Below are 12,046 nucleotides of genomic sequence, written 5' to 3' on the forward strand. Positions count from 1 at the left end.
CTGGCCCAACTTGACCCGGTCAGTCATTAGGGCTTAACAGAGTCTTATAACACTTTGAAAGCTATATTTGGAACACATGTGATAAATACATTATCCCATGAGGAGTAAGTGTCACACTCGATCTCCCACTCTCCCACTTAACCTCTATCTCATCCCACTAAGGGTCCCACTCAGCCATGACATGAAGGTGGAATAATGCGGTTAATAATATGTGCCTATAAATAGGCTGCTACCCCAAGTACAAAAGACACTATAATATATACTAAAAATATACAAAAACTCTCAACTCTTTATACTCTCCAAAATGACCCACTGACTTAGGCATTGGAGAGGGGATGTCGGGAGACCCCCCCTCTAACGCATCGTTTGTTCTTCCTTGCAGATTATAAAGAATAAGGCGAATCAAAGATCTACATGTCACTAGACAGAAAACTGTTCTAACAGCCTTGGGGCAACGTTGCTTGCATGATAGCTCAATATTTCATTAGGATATATACAGGGGTAGCCTAAGGCTTTCAATTAATGGATATTAATAAAAAAATATTTGAAGGCTTAATTATAGTAAATATTTTTTAATTCAAGCCCCTAATTAATTATAGTAATAAGTAATTAAAAAAAAAACATTAATATCATTTAATTCTCCAACATTCTATTCTTAAAATAAGTCTTAAAAAATTGATAATATTAAATAAGAGAATCAAATAATATTAAAGATATTCTTGAACAAAACACATTTTCTAACTTTAAACGTTCTATTATTGAAAATAATGAAGAAAATGAAAATAATAATAATATTCAATTATGTTGTGGGTAGAGATTTTTTAGGGTTTGTGATGAGCATTGAGCAGTCAAAATTCCAATCGGAATTTAAAAAGACAACAATTTTACATTTTAAAAAGCGAAAAAATTAATTTTTAAATTAAATCATAATATCAATATTATAGTTAATATATATATTAAAAAAACGCCTCACTTAAATCTTAAACTAGTCGTCGAGCCGCCCTGCTATACGTACACATAATAATTGAATTGCTTGTAAATGAAAAATTCTCCATCTTTGACCGAGTAAATGAAAAAGACTTAAGTGGGGGTAGGTTGGAAACTACACGGATGGAACGTACGATCAGACAGGAGTGTCTATGTAACGCCCCCAAATCGCTAAGGGTTAGGTTTGTCCATTTTTATACACCAAACTGCAAAGATTCGTAAGGTCTGCCAACAACCTAGCTAATATGCTGAATTAAATGAATTAAATAAAGAGAATAATAATAATTTTAAAACTCAGAGCTTTAATAAATGCGGAAACAGTTATTTCAAAAAGAGCAATTATGTTTGATTCAATAATTGAAAATCTAAAGTAAAACCAAATTTATTGTGCAAGTGCACTTATTAAGGTACTGAGATGTAATGTCATAATGCTAGCCTAGATCCCATCCCGGCTACCTAGATCTCTCTGCTCATAACCTGAAAACAAAACAAAAATAAGGGGTGAGCGAGAAATGCTCAGTAAGACAACCCTCAACCATAAAACGGTTGAGTTAACTTCATTTTCTTTAAAACAATTATTAAAATACACTTGAAATCTAAATTTCTAGAACACAAATCAAAATTCGGCATTTTACTTAACACATAAAATACCCGTTAACAATTAAGACTTCTCATATATAGGGCTCATGTACACTATTACGCCCTGTGTACTAGGGTTGCGCGGTCTACTACGACTTCAGGCAGGTAAACTGTGGCCACAGGCCCTGCCCAATCAACTAATTAATTGAAGTGCACTTAGCATGACATAGGGATGGATTACCGCATTCTCTAAGTCCTTCAGCGGTTGCGCTTCCATCCAAGCAACGGTACCGAGCTTAAACTCTGCAAATCTCTATGAATATATCTGGGGCTAAAATAATAGTCTCCTCCACACACGTACCTCATTTATAAAAATCTCATTCTCATAAATTATTCTTATTCCTTTGATAACTCTTGAGGCAACGTGTGGGAGAGTTTTTACTCTCATTTTCTCATTAATTTCAAAAAAGCTGCAACTTCCCGTCTCGGGAACCAACTAAACAATTTACTAATAATTAGAAAATCCTTCGTAACCAAAGCTTCTTTTAAAACAGTGATTTCAAGATTAACATTTATACCGACAATTTTCATCTCAAAACTATTTTTTTAAAACAGTCCTTCATGCATCAATATAATTTGAAATATAGAACAAGAACAATTAATTGCAAATATGCTTTAAAAAAAAAGATAAAGTAATATGACATAAAACAATTTGAAAAGGGGTAGAGGATCCATTACCTCTCCAAATGCGACTAAAGCAAATTCCTTGACAGCTAGCTAGTCTCCTGAATACAGGTTTCAACAAATTAATACTACATACTCGACACTAGAAATATCCAGACACTACTACGTTTCGTCTTGCTAGCCTATTGAGAATGGATTCCCTAGATATGTTTAAAGACATTAATAAAGATAATTGTCATAAGAAATATTCTCCTTCAATATAATAAAGTTTAATAAATTCCGATATCACGAACTTTACTCTTAATAAAAATGGTTTATAAAAATGATCCATGATTTTTAAGAAATTTACGAGAAGGTTTGAAACAGTTGAACTAAAATAGTTTTGCTTCTCTGTGGAAAAGATTTAAAATAAAAAAATAAATAAATAAACAGTAAGGCTAGTCTGCTATGTGCCTATGTTTACGGCTAGAAGAGAATATATATATATATATATATATATATATATATAACATGAATCACTCGGGCGTGGAGACCCTGCTGTCCAAAAAGAAGGAAATAATAAAAATAATAAAGGCTATGCCTCCTGTGATTTTGTTGCTAGGAAAGAAAAGAAAAGAAAAAAAAATAAATTAAATTAAGAAACCGAGAGAGGCACTCGGCATGAAGCTTCTTGAAGGAATAAGAATAATGACAATAAAAGGAATTGCAAGTTTGGCATGTGGTACTACAGAATTTCTGTAAGGGAATTGGAGGAAATAGGAGGGTGACGCTGGTGCTAGAAAAAGAAAGAGTAAAAAAAAAAACAACATGCAAATAGGACAAGAGCCTTGGCTGTATGCCAAGCAGAAAAGTAAAATATCAAGGCCAAAACAAAAAGTCAACAGCGAAGCTAAAGAAAAAAAAATAATCGAGCTAGTCCCAAAGACTTGAGATGATTGCACTAAACTGAAAAGGCCATGCCACCACACGTTAGAGCATTACTAGCAGCTTCCCTACATGGGTTCCCTTCCCTACATTTTAGGGAAAATTTTAAAAAAGTCAAAAAACCAATCCTACAGCAGATTCCCTTCCCTTATATGTTCCCTATGATTGCTACAGTGCTTCCCAATGCATTGGGAAGCACTGTAGCAATCCCAAGCATTATTTTATAATAAAAAAAAAAGACTCTCTCTCCTGGCACATCTCTCCATTCACGTTTCTCCTCTTCTACACGCCTCGTCATCTCATTTCTGCTCTTCTTCCAGAAAATCTTCAGAGCATTCCACAGTACTCTCACCCTTTTCTGCGCGGCGTTTGCAAGAGAGACGATACTGAAGAGAGAGAGAGACGAAGAACAAGATTGAGAGAGATGATGAGCTTGCTGTTCAAGCCGAGAGAGAGAGATTGAAGCACTTGAATCAATTGAAGGAGGTCCATTGCGAGAGTTCTTCCCCTTGCTCTGTTCTTCCCCAACAAAGGCATGTGCTTGTGCTGCTTCTTTCTCTCTCTGTTTCTTTATGATTTTTGTTTGTGTAGTTTGTCTGTCTTTGGTTCTTGGTGGGGGTAATGGGTCATTTTTGGGTGGAATCGGGTGGTTTTGTTATGTGGGTTTTAGTCTTGGTTTTACATTCAAAGTTGTCATTTTATGGAATTTGTACTCTGATTGGGAGCATTTGGCGTAAATTTTATGTTTTTTGTTTTTGTTTTTGTGAATGATTTTGATGGGTTTTTGGGTTTCTTTGATGTTAAGGGAAAAGGTATTTTGTCTCTACTTTTTTGTTTGTGTAGTTTCTGTCTCTGCTTCTTGGTGGGGGTTATGGAAAATGATAATAAAAGGTGGAATTCGTTGGTTTTATGGTCTGGGCTAAAAAAGCAAAACATGGACCCATGCTCTATCAATCCTACCATAGCACTAACGACTAATTTGATTAAACAAAATCATGAACAATTGTTGAAGGGAACCTATTGAGTTAAATGAAATTGAGTTTTCTTCTCTTCTAAACTCAAATTCTAATCTGTAATCTTCAAATTATAATTGAACAGATGTAATATTTTTTTGATAAGTGTAAAATAGAAAATTTAAACAAAGGCCTCAGAGAGAAGATTAGATTGATCAACATATATAGATTCAGACATATGCTTGTCTTAAAAATATGTATTCAATCATCCGCCGACCCAATATGCAAATCAAAATCATACCCAAAACAAACAGATCCAAAGCTTTCAGATACCAAAAATCTACCAAAAAAAAAAATGAATCTTTTTGCTATATAAGGGGCTCAGAGTATGGGTGGTGATATATCAGGATGGTCGGCAAGGCCCAATGAGCCAATTACGATGAACGAGACCTTATCACATAGAATTGTCATGGTCCCCTAAGTTCTCAACACAGAAATTAAAGAACAAAAGGGATTAGAAAAAAACATAGAACCAATTCAAATCTTGGATCTGCTCATTCTTTATCAAATCGGTGGTGTTCAATCCAAAAGTTCACCAACAAATTCTGTGGGTACTTGGCACAAGTTGAATCAAGGAATCAAAGTGGTCATAGTGAGCAAGACAAGGTAATAATAATTTGTTACTAGTGGTCTATATTAACCATTAATTTGATTCAAAATTCTAATTAGTTTCAATTTTTTTATTTTTTATTTTTATTTTTTTCTTCAGATCAACGAGGCAAAGGCTATGTATCGGGAGTTCAATAACAATATCATATTTCAATTTGAACATTGTTGGAACTTGTTGAAGACGTTACCGAAATGGAAGACAATGGTTCAATTAAAATTGAAAGGAAGATCTACTGGTACATGTCATTCTTCTCCTCATGATGTTATACATTTAGGGGAAGGCAATGATTGTGGAGATGCAGTTGTAGACTTGGAAAGACCTCTTGGCAAAAAGGCCTCAAAAGAGAGAGAGAGAGAGAGAAAAAAAGAAAGAGCATAGATTGTGGAGAGAAAGAGATCGTGATGGAGGTTTTAAATGGATTGACGGAAGTGAAGAAAAGATCACATGAGGAGAGAAAGAAAGAGATCGATACGGCAAAAGAAGAGATCATTCAAATTGAGAAACAAAAGCTTGAGATCCAACTTAGGAAAGAGGCAAGGGAACATAAGAAAGAAAAATTTGAAAAAGTGAAGCTTGAGATTGAACTTAGAAAAGAAGCAAGGGAACAAAAGAGAGAAGAAAGGGAAATTATGATGATGGATACAAGCCACTTGTCTCAAATGCAACTTGAATATATTCAATCTCTCCAAATGGAAATCATCGAGAAGCGTAGGAGTAAATAGTCATTGGTATTTGCCTATGTATGTATTTAAGTGAACTACTCATGTCATTTTGTATTGTGCAAGCATTTTGTCTTCTTTTTGTTCAATGGTTGTTTTGCCATTGTGGGGTTTGTGTGTTCTTTTTGTTGAAGCACATACCTCTTTGTTGCACATAGATGGATACCATGAATACTTTTGTTGCTTATATATATGAAGATCTTTTTCTAGTTGTTGTTTTGCTATTGTGGGATTATCTTTTTTTTATTATTGTTCAATGATTAGTTTGTTATTGGTGGCTGCTTTTGTTCAATAGTTACATGAAATAACATAGCCATTCGGATTCACAGCTATCACAAGCTTTTTTGACCTGTCATTGCATAATGTTGGCAACTATTGCAACAGCCATTCGGATTCACAACTATCCCATATCTTTGTAGAAACAAAAGCTGCCAACACCATCCCATATCTTTGGCAGGAAAAAAATAAGGATAAATGTGACTTTTTTTAGGCCCTCAAAAGTTCTAAAAAGAAATATGACATTTATCATAATAAAAATAGATTGGCTACTAAAATGAAAAAGTTACAATTTAACAAGCATGTGGTCATATGAAATAGGCCCTCAAAAGTTCTTATGATTGGCTATGAATTTGCCATAAATGCTCAACGAGGTCTGATTGAAGTTGAGAATGGATTTCTCGATCTTTAATACGGTGATGATTCTGTATGAAGTCCAGTGCTTCAGCTGTATGCTCGCGTGACAGTGGTTCGAGGGGAGTGTCATTGATTTGTTCATAATCGAAGGCATCTGCTTCTTGGTATAAATCTCGCTCATCTTCAACGATCATGTTGTGCAATATTATACATGCGATCATAATCTCATTAAGCATTTCAGGTTGGTGTAGACGTGCAGGTCCACGTATAATACTAAATCGCGCTTGAAGCACTCCAAATGCCCGCTCTACATCCTTCCTTGCTGACTCTTAAGCTGCAGCAAAATTTTTTCTCTTATTTCCTTGTGGAGCATGAATTGTTTTTACGAATGTTGCCCATGAAGGATATATACCATCGGCGAGATAGTATCCCATTGTATAGTTGTGACCACTGACTGAGTAGTTGACTGGAGGTGCACGTCCTGCAGCTAGATTAGTAAATACAGAAGACCGGTCTAACACATTGATGTCATTGTGAGACCCTGGTAACCCAAAAAACGCATGCCAAATCCAAAGATCGTAGGATGCCACAGCTTCTAAAATAATGGTTGGTTCATGAACATGACCAAAATACATACCTTTCCAAGCATTTGGACAATTCTTCCACTTCCAATGCATGCAATCGATGCGCCCCAACATCCCTGGAAATCCACGGCTTTCGCCAATTGCTAGCAATCTAGCAACGTCATCCTCGTTTGGTGACCTCAAGTACTGGACGGAAAAAATAGAAATCACCGCTTTAACAAATAGTTTAAAACTATCCATTACAGTAGCTTCTCCAATACGTAAATATTCGTCCATAAAATCTGCCGTTACTCCATAAGCAAGCATCTTAATTGCGGCAATCATCTTTTGTAGGGAAGAGTGCCCAAGCTTTCCAGCAGCATTTCTTCTTTGGACAAAATATGGTTCATGATCTACTATTGCGTCATGAATGCGAAGAAAAAGTTCACGGCGCATTCGAAACCTCCTTCGAAATTTCCTTGGAGGATAAACTGGCGATGCAGCAAAATAATCACGCAAAATGTTTTCTTCACCTTGTAAAGAATTGCGGAAGATAGCCTTGCGGCATCAACTAGAACCACGACGTGATATTGATCCCCTTTCGTTCTCCAACCTTTCTTTTGCAATAGCAAAAGCTGAAATTATTTCCAACTCATCATCTGAGGAAGATTCATGTAGAAGGTCATCAAGTTTAAGAATATGATCCATATAGGAAAAGTAAAAGAATAAAAGAAAATTTTGGGTTAAAAGATGGATGAAAATGAGAAAGAAAATGAGAAAGAATGGTTCTATATTTTCTCACCCAGCAATAGTATATATAACAACAGCTCTGGAGTAGGTTTCATTTTTATTTTTTTTTCTTTGAAAAAAAAAAAAGGAAGGAGAAAATTAGCCGTTGGACTTTTTTTCTTGAAAAAAAAAAAAAAAGGAAGAAGAATAGTATCTGTTGGACTATTTGTTTTTCCACTCAAACATTTACTTTGGACTATTCTCTTCTTTCTATTCAGAGACCCGTTAAAAAGTAGCCGTTGTGCATCAAATATGAGAGTCAGATATAGGCTTTAAATAAAGTGTTGCACGTGATATTTGAAAACAGTGAAAAGTAATGATAAAATAATAAGGAATAAAAAAGTATAAATAAAAAGTAAGGAAATGATATTTAATTAATATAGAGATCGGTAAAGGGAAGCTGTGTGGTATTTTTTTATTGGGAAGCAAAAAGTAGTTTTGTTCCCTACATTTAGGGAAAATAGATGGGAAGGGAAGGGAAGCTGCTATGAATGCTCTTAAGGCTGCTACGGTAGTCAATAAGGAAAAGAAAGAAGAGAGAAAAAAAAAAAAAAAAAAAAAAAAAAAAAAAAAGAACAAGAAAGACGTACATTACGTCGGTACAACAGAAAAGAAAGAAAAGAACAAAAATATGAAAAATATACCTGCAGGTAGAAGTGAAGGAAGCTGAAAATCCTTGTACGCACTACGCAGTGCGAGGGAAAAGAGAAGGCTTGAAACTTTTCGGTGATGAGAGGAGAGAGTGACGGCTAAGAGCTTTATTTATAGGAGTAGGGTTTTATTATTTGGCTGCTAGGGTTTTATATAATAAAATAGGTATTTTAATAAGAATAAAATTGAATAAAAATATAAAATCTAGTCATCATATTTTTTATAAATATATAATATAAAAGTGGAACTTAAATTGATATAAATTTATTAAATTTAACAGCAGGTGTTTTAATAAAATATAGAAACGGTTATTTAACAATAAGGAATAAAATAAATTTTCATATGTAAAAAATCAGGGGTTTATTATTCCCATCTAGTTATCCATTCTCATAGGTGGTAAAGATTATTCTACCATCGAAAGGGGTCGGGGTCATTACAGTCTATATATTAATTGTGATATTCACAAGTTTCTTCCACAAGGCAACATGAGGTTTGAGGTCAACAGACGCTTCCTCCTCGGGTTTCTTGTGCTTGTTTATACCCTGTTCCTTGGATGCAGCTTGTTTATTTGTCACCGGTAAGATCGAGAAGCACCCTTTTCTCTCTAAATTTTGTATATATTGTTTGATATGTATACATATGTATGGTGTATAGGCTATTGCTTCACATTATGATCTTTAACACCCGTTAGTACTAATTTTTTTTATTTTTTTTTTCGTTACATATGTTTTGATCAGGTGAGAAAATGGAGAAGTTCGTTCATGCAAGAGATGTGGAAGAATTGTTTGGAGATCAACCACCTCCACCCTCTAGGTTGCAAAGACGCCGCTAGAACCCGAACCACCGCCGCCACCTCCTAGTAGGCCCAATGGGCCGAGCCCCTAATAGGCATTCCTTGTATTTCATGTATTAGACAGTATTAGAGAATGTATTCTCCATATAATTGTACTCGGATATGGTAGGAGAATATATGAAATTGTACGATTTGATTATAATCAAATCAGAATTGAATGTATTCAATTCTGATTTAATTGATTTGATTTATTTTCATGCTTTTTTTGTATGCTCTCTACATATCTATAAATAAGAATTATTTGTATTGTAAATTTATCAAAAGAAATAAGAATTCAATATAGTAATTTGGGCTTTATTCTGTTGACGCAAGTCATATACCGAACCACGTAAAATTCTTGTCCTTATTTTCTTTTATTTTGGCTATTGCTTTTATATTTTTATATAATTATATTGACTTTCTTTCATGTTGATCAATGTGGCACCGTAAATATCATAATTAAATTGCGTAACATCGAAATCAAAATAGTATATACTCTACTCTAAATGCTAGTTTAGCATCAACCACTGAATAAATGTGTTAGCAGAAGACCCATGATTCTTCCTTATACATTGTACAAGCATATGTGAAAGAAATGATTGTGTAGTATTTTGGTTAACTCACCAAAACAACACTTGTATTTTCAAATATTTATACAGCATCTGCATCACATGAATTTGTGTTCAAATACAACTTGGCAATTGATAAAATAAGAAGGATGGGTGTGGGCGTAATTGTTAGCGATCATGAGGGATAGGTTTTAATTGGCAGCTATGTGTTGGTCTAAAACGTACATAACTGACCTAATTGTATAGAGGCTTTTGGAGGATGGAAGGCTATGAATTTTAGTAGAGATATGGGAATACCTAATAATATTATATTGGAGGGAGATGTTCTGAAAATTATACATGCATTACCACCGAACGAGGGACAGTCTTGGAGTCTTTTGGGGGTCAATTCTTTCATTATTAATGAAATGAAGTCTCTGTTCTAAATAATAACAATAATCTAATTGATAATTCAAAGACGTTACTGAATAATTTCCAATCATGATATGTGAAGCATTTCAAAAGGAAAGCAAATATGACAGCCCATTATTTGGCGAAGGCCGCTCACAACAATCTTAATTTGAAGCAAATCTGGATGGAAGAATATCCTAGTTTTATTTTTGATATTGTATCTTCATAGAGTATTTTGGTCTGATACATTTAATGAAAGCATGAAATTTTCACTAAAAAAAAAAAATGATTTTCTTAGCTACAAAACTGAGCCAATTAATGACAAATTTATCTAAATTTGTTCTTGGAAATTAACGTTAAAACATATAAAAATTTAGGTACTTTTCAATGAAATTATGGTTAAATTTAATTTACAACAGAGATTAAATAATTTTTCTTCTCATTTTATAACTTTGTTGTAATTAGAATTTAACAACTTTAAAATAAAATGAAAATTATTTCCAAAGATTAAGATATTAGGTTAGAATTTTCAAAGTATACTGAATTTTTTATATATATACATATTCCTATATTCCTAGCTATGAATGATTGCCCTACTTTCTTCAAACAAAATGAAAAAAAAAAAAAATTAAAAAAAAATCCTTTAGTTTCCTCCATATCTTTTCTTTTCTTATCCATTTTCTTCAATGAAATGGACTTTTATATTTGATGACGAAAACAGTATACTAGGAGATTCATCAAACACGAAAAAACACTTTCATTTTTTATCCAATAGTTTTTTAATACACACATATAAATGGTTATTATTGAATCAATAAAAAGGATATATTGCTCATTCCTAACATAAAGAGGCAACTCACATGTAAGATTGTGCATACTATTCCAATTACATGAACAAGGAAAAAGGGCGTGGAAATTACATCAAATCCCACCGACTTACTCCGAGGTTCAATAAAATAGTCTCTCTACTCTCCGCGTTTTATCTGCTGACAGCTCGCGTTTTTTATCTGCTAACGCTACGTGTTATGCAAGAAGAAGTTCAGAGAGGAAAGAATGAAGCTAAAGCAGGGGAAACTAAAGCAGAGGAAGGAGCAAGTGTCCAGCCCTCGGAATACTCAGCGACAGAGAAACAAGTGATCAGAGCTTGCTCTAGTTTATTCAACAATGGTGGTTTAGAGGAGCTTACTGCACCATTCTCCAAGGTAGCTTCTGTCACTTCCACGAAAGCCGCTTATCAAGTTGAATTTTACATCTTTGCTGAAAGCGAACTGCTAAAGCACTTGAAGGAGGAATGAGGATTTTCCCCAACGCTTGTGTGCAGAATTGTCTCCACTTTAGATTCTATTTCATTTTTTGTTTGTGGAGTGGCTTGATTGCTGCCGGAAAAAAATGGAACTTGCAGCACAAGCTTCTTGTATTTACATTTTTTCACTCCTCGAAATTTTTTGTATTAGATTTATCATCAATGAATGAATTCAGTTTATTAATTCAGTCCACAAATTTTACTGTTATATCTCTCTTGCTGACTTGCTGTCACTTTTTTGCTTTTCAACCATTAAAAATGCCATTGGTTAAGGTCTTAGAAGTGAGAGACAACAACGTTGAGAAGTTATACGGATATTATCTCTTAAGGTCTCTAGTTTGAGACCTCCTAGGTGCTATCTTCCCTTCGGGCCAGCCACCCTGGTGAAGCTCGCGCCTCAATACTCAATATTTCTAGTGGTGTGGAGTATTGAGCCGAGAATTAGTCCGGTGGATCTAGTTGAACCTCTACGCTTGGTAAGCTACCACTTCTTGTGGGACAGCCCAGCTATAATGACCACTACGTGTGTTTCGTTCTCTTCGATCTTATCTTTGATTGCTTGCCTAGCTCGATGGGGAAACTGGGATACCTGATAAAAAAAAAAATTCTCTCTTTTTTTGTGTGTTTACATAAGACACAGGAATAGAGAGGAGATAGGCCCCTGAAGATGTAATGTTTAGTGCATGATTGTATTCTTGAGTGCAGTTTTACTATATATTTAAAACAATTTGTTATTTGTTATCAAAAAATTACTGAACAAATGTTAATGCAGATTAAAAAAAAAAAAAGAACAGAACAGA

At 34.3% G+C, this 12,046-nt stretch overlaps 1 protein-coding gene and 1 non-coding gene across 2 annotated transcripts; both read right to left on the reverse strand.

The window, feature by feature from the left end:
• Positions 1-4,504: 4,504 nt before the first annotated feature.
• On the reverse strand, positions 4,505-4,603 carry LOC133876603 (small nucleolar RNA Z43). Its single transcript, XR_009901591.1, has one exon. It is a non-coding gene; the product is annotated as a small nucleolar RNA Z43 (small nucleolar RNA).
• Positions 4,604-6,478: 1,875 nt separating this feature from the next.
• Positions 6,479-7,420, reverse strand: LOC133876042 (uncharacterized). The gene is made up of 2 exons (XM_062314345.1): positions 7,291-7,420; positions 6,479-7,203 (listed from the first exon to the last, which is right to left on the reverse strand). Exons 1-2 carry the CDS (start codon positions 7,418-7,420, stop codon positions 6,479-6,481), a joined length of 855 nt encoding a protein of 284 aa, XP_062170329.1.
• Between the last annotated feature and the right edge of the window lie 4,626 nt (positions 7,421-12,046).

Source organism: Alnus glutinosa, chromosome 8 (genome assembly GCF_958979055.1).
Source record: "Alnus glutinosa chromosome 8, dhAlnGlut1.1, whole genome shotgun sequence".
Classification (NCBI taxonomy): Eukaryota; Viridiplantae; Streptophyta; class Magnoliopsida; order Fagales; family Betulaceae; genus Alnus; species Alnus glutinosa.